The sequence below is a fragment of the Capra hircus genome, chromosome 21 (genome assembly GCF_001704415.2).
Source record: "Capra hircus breed San Clemente chromosome 21, ASM170441v1, whole genome shotgun sequence".
Lineage (NCBI taxonomy): Eukaryota > Metazoa > Chordata > Mammalia > Artiodactyla > Bovidae > Capra > Capra hircus.
Genome location: NC_030828.1, coordinates 26362231 through 26382233, shown reverse-complemented (window position 1 = coordinate 26382233; position 20003 = coordinate 26362231). Strand labels below are relative to the sequence as shown.

Below are 20003 nucleotides of genomic sequence, written 5' to 3'. Positions count from 1 at the left end.
GGAAGCTGTGCACTCTGCTTTCTCAGCATCCTGTCCTGTCTGCAGAATTCTCCCAGCCGGCCTCCACCCACCCTCCCTTCCTTCTCTAAGCTCTGATACAGGAAGGCCTAAGGAAGGGGGTATTGAGAGCTGGGGTGGAGCGGTTGGGCTGGGGGTGTGGGGTAAAGCGGGCAGGCATGGCCAAGCTGGATTTGTCTCAAATAATCCAGAAGGGCTGTGAGCACAGACGAGGGGTGGGAAAGGCATGGGGTGCAGAGGGACCCACACAGGAATAAAACTCTGACCTTTCTGAGTGCTCACACTACGGCTGGCCAGGTTCTACAGTGCCCCCTCTCCACAGTGCAGTCATGGCACAGGACACTGGGCTCAAGAGAAAAGCGAACATCGAGGATCTTCCACCCTGTGCATGAGGTTCCTGACCTAACATGATCCAGGGATTCTGGGGGAGGGGACAGTGGGGCCTGCCCTTCTCAGACCATGGGAACAAGCCCAGAGAGGCTTGGGCTGGAGGGTCCCTGAGAGGCAGATTTAAGCCATAGAGTGCCCTAGATTCCGCCTCCTGTCTAGTCATCTTTGAGTGAGGATGCTGAGAGAACACGTAGCCTTTGAACTTGAGAGCTCTGAGTCTGAATCTTGGCTCATATCCTCCAAGCAGACTTGCTGGGTCTACAACAGCAGCAATCCCCAGAAAGTTCTGAGATGAAGGGCATGCTCTACTCCGTGTCATCTACTGGCCCCAGGTGGTCACTGAACTCTTAAAATCTGGCTAGTATGACTGAGGAATGGAATTTCCTTTTTAAAATTAATTTTAGTTACATTTATATAACCATAAGTGGTTGGTGGCTAACACAGTGGAAAGCGTTAGTCTAGACATTTAATTTTCATGAAGAAATGAAGAAGATGTTTCTTCATCTGGGTCATGGAGAAAACAGTAGCTTCCACCTTTTTATGTTATCATGGAGAGTGAAAACAGTAGTATTACTTAAAAGTGTGTGAGTGTGATATTGGGTGGTTACAAGCAAAGTGGGAAGTGGGGAATGGAAATGGTAGAAAATTGAAGACATTTCCCATTGCCATGTCAGGAGGTGTTGAGAATCGCACTGTGGTTGGCAAAACTTGGGAATATTTTTTCTTTTTAGATGATTCACACATTTTCATGACTTTGTTATCCCCATCTGTTTCCCATCAGAAAAGCCTTAAAATGCGAAAAGGCCTGTTTACTGGAATCTGGGGGCAGTGAGGAAAGAGGAGTCAGGAAGGCTGCGTCCCGCTCTGCAGCCAGCCTGGCAGGAGGACATGGAATGGCAATCGGGCGGCGGTGCCATTCTGGAAAAGAGCGAAGCAGCTGGAGTCCCCGCTCCATGTCACTGGGGGATGGACAGCCAGAGGATGGGCTTGGAGCCGAAGAGGAGAAATGAGGGCCTCCCCAGGACAGACAGGCAGACACATACACGCACTTTACAGATACCCTTCCCTGGGACTTTTCTCACTGGGGGTGCTGTTTTCACAAAAGCCCTAAAGCTTCTGAGCAAGATGGTCCCACCCTTGCTTAAGGGGGCACAGGGGAGGCTGGGCTGTGGGACTTGGAGACACAGACATGGGCAGTCATGAACCAAAGGAGCTTGGAGGGTCTGACGTGGGGGGTATACTCCTCTCTACTCACTCTTTCCTCCTTGGTCCTCCCAGCACCCAGAGCAGCACCATCTCACACTCTGTCCAGCCTGAACAGTCTTCAAGAAGCCCCTAGAACCACTGGTCAAACACTGCCATGCTCGATCATTTACCCCTGAACCATGCTCTGGGGCGAGGCAGAAGTGCCCTCATATCACACGGTTCCCTTTCTCAAGGTCACTCACGGCACTACCTGCTGCCCTGTTAGGTCCTGTTCATGTTGGATCTCACTCCAGGCCTGGAGGTGCCCAGCACTGAGGTGCAGATCGGGGCTGGTGTGGACAGACCAGGGCCTCTTCCAGCGGTGCTCCTTCTTCTCTCTCCCTGAAGGCTGGGCCTCAAAGGCCAGCTCTCACCTCCCTAGAAGCCACAAAGCCAGCCCCAGAATCAGGGTCACCTCACAGAGGGCAGTGACAAAGCTCAAACGTCTGAATGCCACTCCTGCCAAGCGTCCCAGAGGACGCCTGACGTCCCAGAAGGCCTGTCTGCCTCTACTGTCCTCGGGAGACACAGGGCATCCAAGGAGGACCCCAGGGTCTGGCACTCACTAGGAACTGCTTCCCTCGGGGCCATCCTGTAAGTGCGGAGCTAGGAAGTCTAAGAAGCCATTGCACTTAGAAGAAAGCCCCCAAATTCTTTCTCAAGCACACTCCCACTAGCCAAAAAGACTGTCGAATTTTACTTTTTGTAGTTTTGTTTCTAAGCTAATAGATACTTTCCATATGTTGGTTATACTTTGTCAATCCAGAGTATTCTGCTACCCCTCGATTCTAATACTTCTTTAGGTACAATGGTCCTGTGGCAGCTGATATAGTTAAAAAAAATTTATTGGGTTATAGTTGATTTACAGTGGTATGTCAATTTCTGCTGTACAGCAAAGTGCATCCCCTCTTTTTAAAATTCCTTTCCATATAGGCCATTACAGAGGACTGAGTAGAGTTCCCTGTGCTGTATAGTAGGTGCTTATCAGTTATCTATTTTATACACAGTAGTATGTATGTGTCAAGCCCAATATCCCAATTAATCCCTCCTGCTCTTTAGCCCCTGGAAACCATAAGCTTGTTCTCTACACCAGTGACTCTATTTCTGTTTTGTAGATAAGTCCATTTGTACCTGCTTTTTAGATTCCACATATAGCAGCTGATATTTTCAATGCCTAGTATTGATTTTCCTTTCTCTGCAAATACATCTCAGTTTTCCTCTGGGGAGTGACTGTATCCATGCAATGCAGTCTTCGTAGGACAGTTAATGATGGTGTCCTAGCCAGAGGGTGAGCACGTGAGCCATCAACCCAATCAATGCTGTCTCCCTGGAAGGTAACTTTCAAGCACCATGTCCCAGGACATGCAAATAGTGATGCCTTAAGGAGGCTGCCCATGCATTCCTGCACCCCAGACCCCCGAAGCTGCCCTATTTCTGGTCCTTGTTTGCAGTGCTTGGGACAGCACTATTTAGCTCTATTTAGCTCTCCAGCTTCTATTTAGCTCTCTAAGTTGAATAGTTTCCCAATTAATTCCTATTTTGTTTAAGGTAGTCGAATTGGATTCTGTCACTTACAACCAACAACTCTAATCAATACATGACTCTCCTCCCCAAAGAATAATTGACCTGGACTATAAACAAGGTCTCTTTTTACATCTCTGTTGTTGTTTAGTCACTAAGTTGTGTCCAACTCTTTGTGATCCCGTGGACTGTAGCCCACCAGGCTCCTCTGCTCATGGGATTTCCCAGGCAAGAATACTAGGTGGGTTGCCATTTTCTCCTCCAGGAGATCTTCCTGACCCAGGAATCAAACCCTCATTTCCTGAATTGGTAGGTGGACTCTTTACCACGGAGCCATTTGGGTAGCACTCTTTTTACTTCTAACCATCTATAATTCCAGTGACCTCACATAACATAAATAACAAGGGCAATTAAGTCAAGATTTAGGAGAAGAAAAAGGAAATGTAAAAGGTAGAGAAAGAAGGTATTTACATTTTTGTGGTAAGTTAAATTATTGCTAACAAATATTCACTCCCTCCCCTCTGTCTTAATGGGAGAAATAGAGCTCCCCATTCATGTTGAGCTGGGCCATATGATCTATTGGAAGGTAGGTGTGAGAGGGTTCAAGTTTGGAGCTCAGGCAGGCCTTAGGAGTCCTCCTTGATTCGGCTCACTTCTCCACCATGAATAATAATATGTCCTTGGGAAGAATGAGAGTCACATGGAACTGACCCAAACCCAACCCTTGGAGCCAAGTTTAGTCTAGAAAAGCTGAACCCTATATAGCCTGTAGATGCATTAGTAAGAAATAAAAGTTTGCCATGAAATTTCAAGAAATTGTTGTTGTTGTTGTTATGCAGCATTATCATGGCTATAGCTGACTAATACAAATTCGTTTTTATTTCAGTCAACTTTAAGCCTAGCAATTTTCAGTTTCATCTAGCCTAGGAAGGGGTAAGCAAATGTCCTACCTGCTACTTTGACCTGGTTGGGGGCACAGGTTCTGCAGGGGAGCACCTGGAACTCTTCTGCCTGGTACATGGAGTAATCGGTACTGGCAACAACCAGGGTGTCCCCAGGCTTCCATGACTGTACATTGTCTTCCAGATGCAGGATGGTGCTGTTCACATTGGTGTCGATGGTGACGGTGAGTTTGGGCCTCACTATAACCCAAAACAGGAGAGACTGAGAGATAAACCTTTGCTCCTGGCAAACTTCCACCACTTTCCTTACCCTCCCTAAATCAGTAAATGCCAGGTTTGCCTATCCAAAACCCAAATCACCAGGCTCGCCCTGAACCAGTCTTGGTATGGGTTTTTTTTTTATTTGAAGTCATCAAAAAGCCCTACCAGAAAAGAGCCATTCATTAGCTCCGGGCAGGGGAATTTTCCACTAACTCCTTAGCTGGAGTTAAATGGGGCTGTCTCTCCACACCCACTTTGCAAAAGATGTAAAACAAATATAGTTTCTCTCAACTATTATTTACAGTAGCTGTCAGCCTTCTCTTCCAAAAAACTCCCATCCCTAATGACTGCCTTCTGGAGATGGCCAAGTGCCCTCGAGAAGAAACCGACCATTTCCAACCCTTGCTAACAAGCACCTCGGGAACTGGGTTTAAAATAATAGCATCCAGAGAGGCCATGGGCTGCGTATCTCTGGGGGGGCGGGGGCGGGCTGCAGGAAGGTCAGCTCCGTCCACGGCACCCTGGTTGCCTTGAATAGGCCCTTCCCCTTCCTGAAAGGCGTATGGGCAGGGTGGAGCTCTACTGGCTCCTGCCAACTCCGAGGACCCTCCCACGGTTCCTGTGTCATAGAAGGGCTCTCCATCGAGAACTTGGCAGGAGCGCCATGTCACTGAGATACCCGGAGGCGGCTGACCCCGCCATCCAAACTCTCAGTGCATAGCTGCCAGCTGGAGGAACCGAGCCACGGAGGCAAGAGTGTCCCCAGTAAGGGGCTGCTTACCAGGCTTTCCGCACAGGAACCGCACACGGTAGCTCTGGCAGGCTTGGCCCCGGTCATAGCACACAAACCTGTAATCCTGGCCTCTTTTGTAGACAACCTCAGTGGTGAGGTTGACTCCATCCAATGTAGTGGCCTGGGCATGGCACAGAAATTACAAAGTCATTTCTCTTTGTAAAGAAGGAAGGTGATGATTAATGTTACAAACATATACTCACAAGTCTAAAATTGCTGCTGCGAAACTTATTTACAATGGCTTTAGACCATTATTCTAACATTTCCCCTTCTCTATTCTGTTATAAGAAGGGCAGCATGAAGTCACAGGGTGGATAAACATCTTGCCTGGGGTCCCACCATATTTGGTATCCAAACCAGTGAGTAACTATACTGGGGAATGGTTTACAGAGTGTTTATCACCACCACATGCTCTTTTAAGAGCTGGGCGGGCTGCTTTCTACAACTTGTACCAGTCTCCTCCACCAGTATGTCCACAGTGGCCAACATTTACTGAAGACTCATTGGATCAACCTGCTGGTGCCCAAATGTGACTCCATATCCTGTGGGGAGTCTTTAAAAAATACTCTTGCTGGGACTTCTCTGGTGATCCAGTGGTCAAGAATCCTCCGGCCCATGCAGGGGACACGGGTTTGATCCCTGGTTTGGGAAGATCCCACATGCCTCGGAGCTAAGCCTGTGCACCACAACTGCTGAATCTGTGCTCTGGGGGCGGTGAGATGCAACCACTGAGCCCATGGGCTGCAACTACTGAAAGCCGAGGGCCTAGAGCCTGTGCTTGGCAGCAAGAGAAGCCACCAAAATGAGTAGCCTGCACACCACGACTAGAGTAGCTCCCACTCACTGCAACTAGACAAAGCCGATGCAGCAGCCAAGACCCAGTGCAGCCACCCCCCCCAAAAAAAATGCTCATGCCCAGGCCCCATCCTCAGAGTCTTGGATTTGATTGTGTCTAGGGTTCAACCTGGACATGAAAACTTTGAAAGGCTGCCCCAAGTGATTCCAATGGGAAGTTAAGTTTGAGAACCCCTTTTGTAGTTATGGAGCTCCATACATTTTTTTTCAATTTGTTTTTTATTTTTTGGCCTCACTGTGCACCACATGAAATCTTCGTTCCCTGACGAGGGAATGAACCCTCACCCCCTGCCTTGGAAGTGCTGGGGGCCACCAGGGAAGTCCCTGAGTTCCATACATTATTGCATTCAGTCTTCCTGGCGCTGAGGTCTATGAGGTTGATGCTGGTTGGAAACATGCTCAGAGAGGTTGGGTAATTGCCCAGCATCACACAGCTGGTAAGAGGCAGGGCCAGAATCCGGGCTCATCCAGTGATAGATGCGCGCTGGGTAGGTGTGTGGTGCCTCACAGTCCCTTGCGCTGCTGTCCCTACTGTCCTGCATTCAGTGTCTGTCTCCTACCAGAGGGGTGATGGGCTCTGGAAGGGCCAGGTATTGCTTCTTCCCTGATCTCAGCATCCAATCCAGGGCCAGGCACACAGCAGAGTCTCAGCTGATGGCAGCTCCAAGGCCAGGTAGAGAATCTTAGGAGTGGGTTCAGAGGAGGGCACGGTCCCTGCCAGCTGGGGCTCACCCCGGGGCTGGGGTGTGTCTGTACCACGATGGTGGCTGTCATCAGAGACTTGCAATTTAGAGCAAGGGCCGCAGCTGTTGTCCTTTTCGGCACAAGACCAAAGGGACCAGGGCTGGGCAAATAGGAAAGCGAAGTATAGTCCATCTAAAAAAGGGCGGGGGGGAGCTTTTAGGAAACATTGTTTTGAACCCAGCAGATATCCGTTGTCTGTTGTTTGGGAGGAGAGCTGTGGAAATGTGAGTTTAGCCAGAATAAAAATTCAGGCCTTTCCTGCAGGCAACACGCTCACAGCCCTTATCTGGGGTGGTTCCTGCAGCAGAGAGGCAGGCACTGCTGACTCGCCCTTAGAGGAAATCAGGAAGGCTCACAGGGATTTAGGTGCAAGTTCAAGGTCACCTGTCAAGCCCACTCCTCTGACTCCCAGATCTTTCCCCTTGAGGCCAGCATGTTTTTCAGTAGGACATCCCTGAATATTGATAACTGAGCCTAAAAACATCATCCAGGGGAGCTGGACATATTTTAAGGTACAACATCCAATAAAAATTTCAAGAAAACCTCTATTCAATTTTATTGTTTTTCTTTTTCTCTCTTTTAAATCATAAGAATGACCTCAGTTTTGGATAAGAAGAGTAAAAAGGGCTCTCCCACTGTTCAGTGAACTTGATCTTCACTTTAAGTAGACACAATGTGATTGTTATTCTTCATAATAATTATAAAATAACCAGCAATGTCATAGGCTTCCCTGGTGGCTCAGTGGTAAAGAATCCGCCTGCCAATGCAGGCGATGCAGGTTTAATCCCTGGTCCGGGAAGATCCCCTAGAGAAGGAAATGGTAACCCACAACAGTATTCTTGCCTGGGAAATCCCATGGACAGAAGAGTCTGGCAGGCTACAGTCCTTGGTGTCACAAAAGAGTCAGACACAAGTTAGTGACTAAACAAGTAATATCATAATAAATAATAATATAAACAAATAATTTTAAAATAATAAAAGAAAATTATGGGCACTCGCTGTAGGTCAGAAGCTTCATGTATTGCTGCATTAAATCCACAAAATAATCCCATGAAGGAACAATTATTATCTCCATTTTTGCTTAGGAGGAAATTGAGACACTAAATTAAATAGCTTGACTGACAGATATGGCCAAGATTGCTAGTGAGGAACCCAGGGTGCAACATTTTAGGCAGCACTCACTCTCCAGGGTCACGTGAGTGCAGAGTTGGCACCTGGGAGGCAGTGCCACCTTAAATTTGGTGTTTTGGGCACCTCACAGGTCCCAAAGGACATGTGAGTCCATTAGGTTCCACAGGCCTTGAAAGGCGGGTGAGTTTTAAGAGAGAAGGTGGGAAGCAAGGAGATTTCAGCCCAAGAGAACCATCAGAAGGGTGAGGACATGGGAACTGGGGACTATGGGTTTTGGGTTTGATTTTGCAGAATCACAAATGATCAGATGTTGAAAAACTTTCCTTGAGTTGAGGTCAACTGTGCTGGTCTTAACTATTTCCTTTTTCTTTCCAACTCACCATCCTGCCCAGGTGACAATGTCCTAACATCCCCTCCCCTCCAAAGGATTTGACAGCAGGTATCTCAGGGACCCCTTGTGTGGGGCCCTCGGGGAGATCAGAGGTGGCAAGTGACCCCAGTAACCTGTGATTTCCCATGGTGGCAAAAATAGGCACCTGGGCATCTCAGTTTTGTCTCAGTCTCTCTGGTGGGTTAATTAGCTTGGGCATTTAGCTCCTGGCAGATGTGTCTCACGCTCTGTTGGTAAAGAGAATGAAATCTTGCTTCTCTCACCTGTGGTAAATATAGCGTAAGCCTGGTTTTGCTTTTCTGACTTCAGAAAAACCCAGAGTATCCTCTACCTCATTACCTCTGATGACTATAAAGAAATGGGTTGATGGCGAGAAAGGAGGTGAGCCTGACATTTTCAGGATAGAGTACTTCCTGTTTCTTTATTTCTAAATTTGTATTGGAGTGTAGTTGCTTTACTATGCTGTGTTAGTGTCTGCTGTTCAGCAGAGTAAATGGGCCCTGCAGTGTGCTGGCAGCATAGTGGTTACAGAGTACGGGGTTGGGTCCCCATGGAAGGTCTGGGATTATTGAGTTGGTGAGCAGTCATGTTGCTGTTTAGTCACTAAGTCATGTTTGACTCTTTTCAACCCCTCTGACTATAGCCCACCAGGCTCCTCTGCCCATGGGATTTTCCAGGCAAGAACACTGGAGTGGGTTGTCATTTCCTTCTCCAGGAGATCTTCCTGATCCAGGGATAGAACCTGAGTCTTCTGCAGTGCAGGTAGATTCTTTACCACTGAGCCACCTGGGACGTGAGCAGTCAAATACTATTACATGTATGACATATGGGAAAAATACATATATTTTCACTGGTTTCCTCTGCTCTCTCCAAGCCTTCAGTAAAGTTTTACAGACTGTTTGAGCCTGGGATTAGTGGTGCTTTGACACTCTCTGGGAAGAGTCCATATCAGCTCGGATCAAAGTTCCTGAGAGTAAGAAATGCCTAAGGAAAGCTATTTTCCTGGCATGGAGAAGTGGTCTTCTCAACAACAGTGGTCTGGAGCCAGACAGCTGGCAGAGCAAACACTGGGAGGGATTTTCAGAGCATGGACACATTCCTCGAGGATTTCCAGAAATGCTTGGGGAGGGAGCAGCCCTGGTATAGGACTGGACTTCCTGTAGCCAAGTGAACTGGAGGAATCCAATTGGGGCTCTCTCAGAATTAGAGCTGGAAAGTGCAGGGTTGCAAGAAAAAAAATAAAGTTAAATCTGAGAAGTATGTGCTTTGGGGGAGTCAGCGCTTTTTGATTCTCTTGGACCCGAGAAGAGTCTATAACGTGTAATGGAATCTGGGTAAATCCTTCTCAACCATGCTGGAGCCATGTGAACGGACAGCCTTGGCCAAACAATGAGAAAGGTTTCCCTGGCCTTTGCTGACCGCAGAACTGACCGTCCTCTCTTGGAAAAGTGGCCCCTTGTCCTGCAGTCCCTCTGTATTGCAAGGCAGAGGGTGGAAGTCAAGCCTTGAGGGTGGAGGGATATGGAGGAGTGAAAACAGTCAGATGACCTGGGACCTAAGGTTAGATAATCTGAGAAAAGATGGTGTACAAATGTTTCTATTTTTATTGGCTGAAAGAAGATAAAATGGGCAGAGACGGTCTTCTAAATTCTCGTGAGTGTGAGTGTGAGTGTGTGTGTGTGTGCATGTGCGCAGTTATGTTGGACACTCTGCAACCCTGTGGACTGTAGCCTGTCAGGCTCCTCTGTCCGTGAGATTCTCCAGACAAGAATACTGGAGTGGGTCGCCATGCCCTCCTCCAAGGGTTCTTCCCAACCCAGGGATCTAACCCTTATCTCTTGCGTTTCCTGCATTGGCAGGAGGATTCTTTACCACTGAGGCATCTGGGAAGTCAAATTCTCTATCAGACATTTAAGTGGCCCCAAATCTTGCTTTGGAAGAAGACCAGGCGTAAGGAAATAGACTCCATTTTCTTGCCTGTGTCTCTGTCTTTCCTGTTCTCCTTTGAGCTCTCAGGCTCACCAGCTCAGCCACTGAGTGGTGCCACACTTTCGTGATGGAGCCAGCTGAGAAAGCCTAGGTCCTCTTTGCTCGGTCGCTCAGTTGTGTCTGACTCTTTGTGACCTCCTGAACTGTAGCCTGCCAGGCTCCTCTGTTCATGAGATTCTTCAGAAAGAATCCTGTAATGGGTTGCCATTTCTTAATCTAGGCGATCTTTCTGATTCAGGGGTTGAAGCCACATCTTTGCATCTCCTGCCTTGGCAGGTGGGTTCTTTACTCCTAGCACCACCTGGGAAGCCCCGGTCCCCTTTGAACAGAGTTAACTCCAAGTGAAGATCCCAAGCAAATACTGTCCATTCTGTGAAGGCTGACTTTCACTAAGTGGAGAACAAGACTGTAGGTGTTCTCCAGCTGGGCTGGTCTCAGCCTGCACCTGAATTCCAGCTACACCCTGTGAACCTGAAGCCCCCAAAGAAATGAATGGGTGCATGAAGCTGAGAAAGTCATACACTCCCCGCACTGGGCAGCCTCACCCATGGCTGAAGATGCAGGCTGAGGAGACAAAAAAGGAACTCTTCAGCAGGACCCAGAAGAGAATCTGAATCCTGGCTTTGAAAGTCATGGACAATCAGCAGACAATCAGCTTCCAGGTCAGTCTTTAAAACGAGAACGCTACTCTCCGGCATTACCAACCTCACAGGAGGGCCATGAGACTCACACCACTCAGACAGTAAGAGAGTTTGTGACCTACAGCATCTTCTTCAAGACAAAGCCTTGATAACTTCTTGGTTACCTGTATATCAATGGGGCGATTGCAGATTTTCCCTGGGTGAGTGACCCTGAGGTCTGAAATTTTCTCTCCACCTTTCGTGTAAGATACTTGGTCATGTTCAAACCACTCTGTCCACTCCACATCTGGGCAGAAAGCAAAGATCAGGGTCAGGCAAGCAGGGCGCTGAGACTGGCCATGCTGGGCGCAGCCTCCAAGTACCCTCGGCCCAGTGGGAATCAAACACCATAAGTCCAGACTCTCACCAGGCTGGCTCCGGAGGCCTGTAATCCATCTGCCAACCTCCCCGCCTCCCCCAACTTTTCATTGCAAGTGCCTCTTATTGACTATCTTATTTTATAAAAGCAACAGCTATTCTTCATTATTGCCAAAAGGAGAAAGATGAGATCCAGCCAGGAACCCATTGTCTGAGGGTGCTCGTGAAGAGTGTTGCTTTCCACGCCACCCCCCATGTCCCCGTGTGTGAGCTCCTTGAAGGCCGGGTCCTACTGCTGTCTGCATCCCCTGTCTGTGCCATCGCATGGCACAGAAGAGGCATTCCATGAAAGGGCACATCCCTCTGGGTTATTCCCTACTGAGCCCAGATTAAAGACCGCTCTCAGCTGCCAACTGAGTTGACACTGAAGCCATCAAGCGGTCTTACTGGTGGAAAGAAAAATTCTCCTTCTGCAACGTCCTGACTTTTTATCCCGCTGTGGAATTTTACCAAGAGGTCCCAAGCTCCTCACCTTGAACCCACTCGCTGGATGAGGAGACGTTGAAAAGCTCACCATGCTCCGTCCGGAAGAGTTTGAACACCCGGGCAGCAGCAGAGCCGTGGTGTCCTATCAAAGAGGAAATCGGAGGCATCAGCAACCACACAGACCCCCGAATTAGGAAAGATGTGATGCTAAGGCAGAGAAAGCCCCCTGAACACGTAGATCTTGAACTTCTTCACCTTGCTTTGTTTTTTTGGCCACAAGGCATAGCATGTGGGATCTTAGTTTCCTAACCAGGGATGGAACCCATGCCCCCTGCAGGGAAAGCACAGACCACTAACCGCTAGACTGTCAGCGCAGTTCTCAAAGCATCTTTTTAGATCAAAATATTACTCCTGCTGGTTCTGACCCAGTTCTCATCGTTCCCGTGTCACTTGTTTGGGAGTAAACAGATGACGATCTCTTTGCAAATGTAAACATTATCTTAGTGATCAGCCTTAAACCAGTATGGACTTTTGCCACTCATGTAACCTGGCCATTAAGCAGCTAGTCACTCAACAGTGTGTTGGGAGATGGATCAGCCATATTCTGGGGAAGGAGAAGGGGGTGTGTTTGGTCATGTCCAACTCTTTGCGATCCCATGGACTGTAGTTCGCCAGCCTGCCCTGTCTATGGGATTCTCCAGGTAAGAATACTGGAGTGGGTTGGTATGCCTTCCTCCAAGGGATCTTCCCAGCCCAGGGATCAAACCTGTGTCTCTTATGTCTCCTGTATTGGCAGGCAGATTCTCTACCACTGCACTATCTGGGAGGAGAGTGGTTCAAAAAGCCCCTGAGCCTATTGGTCAGAAAAACCCAGCGGGGAATGGCCTTTCACCGTTTATTACCATGATACTCGATGTGGTCTTCGACGGAAGAAGAGGGATTTCCTTTCACAGTTAGGAAACTCCAAGGGTGTCTGAAAAAAAGACAAAAACAAAAAGTAAAGTTTTCACCGGTCTGAGCCTGTACTAGAAGCAGAGTTAACATAGTGTCATAGTGAGGCTGTTTGGGGAAATGAGTTCCTGGGCTGGGCTTCCCTTTTCCAAAAGAATAAGAGCCTTTCTCAGCAAGCCCTTGCTTTCCTAACCATTTGAAAGGCCATCTGACCAGCCTGATGTTTGTGGATCCTGAGCCTCTGCAACTCCATTCTGGCAGTTGATGGGGCATGAATCATAAACAAACAAGCCCATAGACCCACATACTACTTGCCAGGCTCAATGAGGTCCTGAAGCAAGTGCTCTGAGTCCTTCAGGAAAATAAGGAGACATGCTCCAAGGGAGAAAGGTTATTTCTCTCCCAAGTCAAGCTCGAGGAAAACTGGGCAGATGTGTCTGAGTCCCGAGCAATCGGCACTGGGCCTTGGGAAGGAAACAGATGCATTTTTTTCATGAAGAGCGAAGGAGGAAAAAGAAGTGGTCTGATTTTGGAAAGTCATACACTCTTCTTCTCTCCATTGAAATGTGCACTGCTCTAAGGCAGGGAGGTTTTCTTATCGATCTTTATCCAACCTCTAATACCTAAGCCAGCCTCTCTCTTACTATGAGCTATCAATAGCTCATATTTGTTTGATTATTTTTGTTTTGATCTCATCTTCAGATCAAAGGTCGGGGTTCATTGAGGTTGGGGATTAGACTGTGTCACACTTGCTTAAGAATCTTTCAGTGCCTACAGACTTGGATAAAGAGCAAGCTTCTTGGCACTGAGCAAAAGGCCATCCTGTGCCCACCTTGCCAAGTTCATCTCTCTTCCTTCCCCTTCTTGTTCTTTCACACACCATCATCAATTCTTTTATGTCTGCCTTCCCTTGAGAGCTCAAGACTTCTGGCAAGACCTCACGACTTCCCGCAAGAACTCAGTATGACTAGTCCCTTCCTGGTGCTTTATTTCAATTTCTGCTCAGTAATCACTTTCTGGATGAACGCACTTACGATGGGCCTAAGTTTCAGATCTTCTGCGGACTTTAAGTGCTCTGAGTTTGTCATTCAAAGTGGGTCTATATACAAATGAAGGGTAACAATGTAATTCCTGCCTATGTATCTCCTTTACTCATAGAACATACTAAGAGCACCCATCCTAAGCACTGAAGAATTAATGCCTTCAAACTATGGTGTTGGAGAAGACTCTTGAGAGTCCCTTGGACAGCAAGGAGATCAAACCAGTCCATCCTAAAGGAAATCAACCCTGGATATTCACTGGGAGGGCTGATGCTGAAACTCCAATACTTTGGCCTCCTGATGCAAAGAGCCGACTCATTGGAAAAGACCCCAATGCTGGGAAAGATTGAGGGCAGGAGGAGAAGGAGGCAACAGAGGACGAGATGGTTGGATGGCATCATCAACACAATGGGCATGAGTTTCAGCAAACTCCAGCAGATAGTGGAAGACAGGGAAGGAAGATAAGCAACAGAAAAGGGGAAATATCAGCTTCAGATCACATGGATGTCTAGAGAGGACCCACATGCCTCTCCTCCACTTTTCCAATTATTCCTACACCACCAACTCAAATCAACAGATAGATCAAGAGCTGGAGGCACATTTAGCATGCCCAAAGCTTGTTTCCCTGTCTCTGACACTGATCTCTTTTTAAAAAAGTAATAATACCCAAATATGTTTACTGAACAAACACACTCTCCCTCACTGAATTGATACAACTATGTCGTACATTGGGGCTTCCCTGGTGGCTCAGCAGGGAAAGAACCTTCCTGCAAGGCAGGAGATATAGGAGATGCAGTTTCAGTCACTAGATGAGGAAGATCCCCTAGAGGAGGAAATGGCAACCCACTCCAGTATTCTTGCCTAGACAATCCCATGGATAGAGGAGCCTGGCGTGCTGCAGTCCATAGGGTCACAAAGAGTTGGATACAACTAAGCGACTGGACAATGACAATCCTTCCCATGGCTCTTGAGAAGAGTTGCTAATGTTCATTGAGTTTTACTCTATGCTACCCACAGTGGCAAATACTTTGCTCATATCATCACCTTTACCTTCCCCAGAGTCCTCTGAGCTGACTCCTGAAATATCCCATTTTACACATCATGGGGACAGTTCAAAGAGAGGGTGAGTCACTTGCGTGCCATCACCAAGGAGGAGGTCCAGCCCAGACTCAAGATTCAGGACAAATTGGATGCCAGATCTTGGCCCTTCTTCTGCTGAGGCCATATGTAGCCAGTCTCTTTGTGGTTCTACCTCTCGGTTGTAGATGAACAAACGGGCCTTTTGGCTTATATGACGATGAAATAGCAATGCCCTCAGTTTTTATTAACAAAGGAGCTTTGCAATACTATAGTGTCATTGTCATCTTTGGCTGCCCAAGTTTCCTGCCCAAATCCTCCAGAGGGAGTTGCCCATGGGCAGGTGGAAAACTCACCCTGGAACCTGGAGCCCTGCTCCTGCCCGGGGGGACTCCACCCAGTCAGTAAAATTGCTTTGCTCAGAGCCCAGGAAGAGCCTCTGGCCTGTCCCCATCTTGCCCATCATCTGCAGAGCCGAAGGACAGGGCGTCTCTATCTCCAACAGCCACGGGGAAGATGATCTCAACTTTCCGCTAAACCGAGATCTGATTCAACACGATTCAAAGGTGTGGCTACTGTCGGCTAAACCATAACGCATTTATCTTCATGCCAAAGCGTGCGCACCGCCAGAATCAGGCATGACGCTGCAAACCCAGGCAAATAAAACTCGCTCTGGAGCACATCAAAGTACCCCTTCTGCTGGGAGGGTCTTGGCAGGGCAGAGGCAATTCATAGAGTCTCTAAACAGATGTCTGCCAACCCTCCAAGGCACGTTATGATCCCTTCACCAAAGGAAAGGAAGATGACCATTCATTGTACATCTGAGGCACAGCTCTTACCTTCAGTAGATACTCAATTAATATTTAGTAAGTGACTGACTGAATGAATGAGTTTATATACCAGAGAGTTTGAAGTTTGAAGAGTGGAATATGCTTGTAAGAAAAACTAGGTTCCCTTTAAAAGCAAGTCGTAATATATCCAACGCAGATGGATGTGTGTGCCTACATCCTCCAGGGTCACCCTTGAGGGTCACATGGCCCTGGGGAAACCAGGAAGGAAGTTAGGTAAAGTCTGTCTGGGCTAGCGTTGCTTTAGTGTTCTGGAGCCCGGGGAAGCGATGGAAGTGATGACCGATACCTGAATCCAAGGTGTAGGAAGTGTTTGCTGCCCAGTTTGGTCATCGCCTTTCTGGCCACATCATCCAAGTTTCGAGAGCCTTCATCGTTCACAGCAACAGAAAGGATCCTGCCATCAGGCACGGCATTTAAATACTGGGCCAGACGCTCACTCTCTTTCTTGGATCTATAGGTGTCAAATCTGAAAGGGGCAGGGAGAGGAGATATTAATAGTCCTAACAGCAGTGCAAAAAGAGAGCTCTAAGCACCTACCTGTGGTAAGACAGCTAACATGCCATCCAAAATCTCAAGAGTCATGATTTTTAAAGAAAAGAGCTTTTATCACAGAAAAGAAAAAAAAAAATCATCTGAGACTTGTCAAAGATAATCCATCCTCATACATATAAAGCAGCTAAGAAACGGAGATCTCAAAAAACTTACACTACAGGTGACAAGAATTTACAAAGGAAAGATAAAATTTTGTCATGATCCCAACTCTAAATAAAAAGCATACTTACTAAGTATAAAGATTTTGTACAATGGCAATGAAAATTCCAAAAGAATTTGTCTTGGAACTTAACAAGCAAAATAGTTCTACAAGGAATCTAGAAAAATAAACCAGCATGAATAGCCAAGGTTTGAGAAAAGGAAAACAAAGGCAGTTAGGGGATGTGGGTGAGGGGATGTGTGGGTGCTCAGGGGTCATCAAACTTACTTTTAATTGTTTCCATAACCTGGTCTGACCCCACCTAGGCCCCTTCCTTCTCCACTGACCTTTCCTATGAAACGTCTGCTACAATCCTAACATATCTCAGGGTCTCATAATCATACCACAAGCCCACTCCTGCCTTCACTCTATCATTCTAAACTTCTCTTCAGCCAATCAAATGCTTACTACCTCCCCAGAGTTGATCTAAGTTCTTATTTCTCCAAGTAACTTTATGCAAGTAACCTCCAGGTGACCAGGTCTCAAGTGACCATAGCCTGCATTTCCGTGTGTGTTTAGTGTTTACTAATATCTTTACTCAGACACCTTTAGCTGTCAGATTCTTGAGCCCACTGACTCATACTTTACCCAAAGGAGACAAGGAAGGGGCAGGCATCCTGACTTTGGAATCTCCACACCAGCTATTGGTATAATATCTCATTATCCACTTCAATGATGAATTCAATTTGATTGGCTGCCACAAGTAATCCATATTGTACTACCTAAGAAGCAGCACTATATCTGAGGAAAACCAGAGTTCAAAAGAATGCACGCACCCCAATGTTCTTTGCAGCACTACTTACAATAGTCAGGACATGGAAGCAACCTCAATGTCTATCTACAAAGGAATGGATAAAGAAAATGTGGCACATATACACGATGGAATATTACTCAGCCATAAAAAGGAGCAAAACAACACTCGTTGCAGAGATGTGGATGGACCTAGAGACTGTCATTCAGAGTGAAGTAAGTCAGAGAGAAAAAAAACAAATATCATATTATATCACTGATATGTGGAATCTAGAAAAATGGTACAGATGAACCTATTTGCAAAACAGAAATAGAGACACAGATGTAGAGAACTAATATGTGGACACCAAGCGGGGAAGAGGAGTGGGATGAACTGGGAGATTGGGATTGACATATATGCACCACAATGTATAGACTAGATAACTAATGAGAACCTACTGTATAACACAGAGAACTCTACTCCGTGCTGTGTTGACCTAAATGGGAAGGAAGTCCAAAAATGAGGAGATATATGTATACGTATAACTGATTTACTTTGCTTCACAGCAGAAACCAATACAAGACTGTAAACTGACTATAAAAGTTAATACTAAAAACTAAAATAAGAATAAATTGAGTATAATCTAATGAAATTTTTAAGAAAGAAGCACCATCCAGGAGTCAGAGCACAATGGAGTAGACCACTCTCTCTCCTCTGAAGGGAGGAGCTCTCTGATAGCCTTTGTGCCAATCAAGTGCATCATGGTTGTGTTACCCCTGGGCTGAGGATTGCTCCACCCTTGCTCCAGCCAAGCAGGTGGCTGTCACCAGGGGACCCATGGGGGCAATTTAGTGACTTGGGGTCTGGGCAGATCTGGGTTTGAATCCCAGCTCCAACACTTCCAAGCCTTGTGATGCTGAGCTCCTCTATCCGAGGGATTCTCCAGGCAAAAATACTGGAGTAGGTAGCCACTTCCTCCTCCAGAGGATCTTCCCAACCTAGGAGTCAAACCCACATTTCCTGCATTGCAGGCAGATTTTTTTTTTTTTTTTTTTTTACCATCTGAGCCACCAGGGAAGTCTCTGAGCAAATTTAGCCTCACTCAACCTCAGTGCTCTCATCTGTATAACAACAGAATCACCTCCCAGGGCATTTACGAAGATTCAGTTTTACATCGTGGAGAAAGCGGTTAACACAGGGCTTTGCACAAAGCTCAGTGACTGTACTGTTGTTACTGATGTTCACTGGAGGGCAAGGTGAATGGGCCAGCCTACACCACATCACAGCCAGCTCTTGCTGCCTTCCTGTGGATGCTCATGGCTCCTGCCCTGTTTTTGAGAAATTCAACATCCCCATCCTCCAGCAGCACCAGGACAGCTGTGTCTGCTTGCCCACTCCAGCTGCACCCTTCCTCATGTCTCTTTCTCTCCAAGTGGCCTGCACTGGCCTCTGCTGGGTCTGGACAAGAAGCCCTGGGAGCTTACTGGTCAGGCCCAGCCTCTGCAGGGTCTACCAGCTCACACCCAAGCTCGGAGAGAGGACAGGGAGAAGAGACTTGCTGTTTCTACCTCCTGAATATCTCTCCAGTCCATCCACTTCTATCGCCGGCTGCTTCTACCTGAATCCTCACTAGTGACATATTTTGCCCAGACCATGTGGAAGCCTCTGAACCAACTCTGCTAGTTTTACTTTTTTAAAAAATAATTTTATGTATTTATTTTTGGCTGTGCTGGGTCTACGTTACTGCATGGGCTTTTTGCTAGTTGCAGGGAGCAGGGGGCTCCTCTTCATTGCAGTGCGTGGCTTCTCGTTGCAGGGGCTTCTCTTGCTTTTGAGCACAGGCTCCAGGGCACTCGGGCTTCAGTAGTTGCAGCACATGGGCTGAGCTGTTGCAGCTCCCGGGCTCTACAGCAAGACTCAGTAGCTGTGGCGCAAGGCTTAGCTGCTCTGTGGCACGTGGGATCTTCCCAGACCAGGGGTCAAACACGGCTCGTCTGTACTGGCAGGCAGATTCTTTACCCTGAGACACCAGGGAGTCCTGAGCTTCACTTCAGCTCTCTGCAAACAGTCCGCTCTCTACAGAGCAGCCGATGCTTTCAAGTTAGAAGGTGTCCTTTATTTTTTACTTCTTTTTTATTTATTTAATTTTGCGAATTTTTAATTGGTGGATAATTGCTTTACAAAGTTGTGTTCATTTCTGCTGTACAAAAATGCAAATCAGCCATAAGTATATGTTACTGTATATATAAGGAATCTAGAAGGATGGTACTGATGAGCTTATTTGCAGGACAGGAATAGAGATGCAGATGTAGAGAATGGGGAAGGAGAAGGTGGGATGGATTGAGAGAGTAGCACTGACGTATATATACTCCCATCTGTAAACAGATAGCTAGTGGGAAGCTACTGTGTAGCACCAGAGGTCAGCGTGGTGCTCTGTGATGACCTAGAGGGGTGGGATGGGGGAGGTAGGAGGGAGGCTCAAGAGGGAGGGGATAATGTAAATGTGGCGGTTTAGTCACTAAGTTGTGCCCGACTCTTACAACCCCATGGACTATAGCCTGCCAGGCTCCTCTGTCCATGGAATTCTCTAGGCAAGAATACTGGAGTGGGTTGCCATTTCCTTCTCCATAGTTATAGCTAAATCAGATCATTTTTTTCTTAAAGTACTTCGGTGGCTTTGCATTCTACCAAGAATAAAACCCACCTCCTCACTGGGCCTCCCAGGCCGCACACCTGCCTCTGCCTGAAACTCCGACGTCATTGCATGTTGTTCCCACCACTCTCTGCCCTCCCACCTCTCTGCTGGCCCTTCCATCCTATGAGAACATCACGCACTTTCTCAGCCCTGGCCCTTTGCACTTGCTGCTCTCAGTCTTAAA

At 47.3% G+C, this 20003-nt stretch overlaps 1 protein-coding gene across 1 annotated transcript in view; it reads right to left on the bottom strand.

Moving 5' to 3' along the window:
• The window catches only part of CEMIP (cell migration inducing hyaluronan binding protein), a 160225-nt gene that overhangs the window by 43443 nt on the left and 96779 nt on the right, over positions 1-20003 (bottom strand). Inside the window, 6 exon segments of the mRNA XM_018066296.1 lie at positions 4125-4316; positions 5119-5251; positions 11046-11167; positions 11771-11866; positions 12627-12697; positions 15930-16109. Coding sequence (XP_017921785.1) covers positions 4125-4316; positions 5119-5251; positions 11046-11167; positions 11771-11866; positions 12627-12697; positions 15930-16109 — 794 coding nt within the window.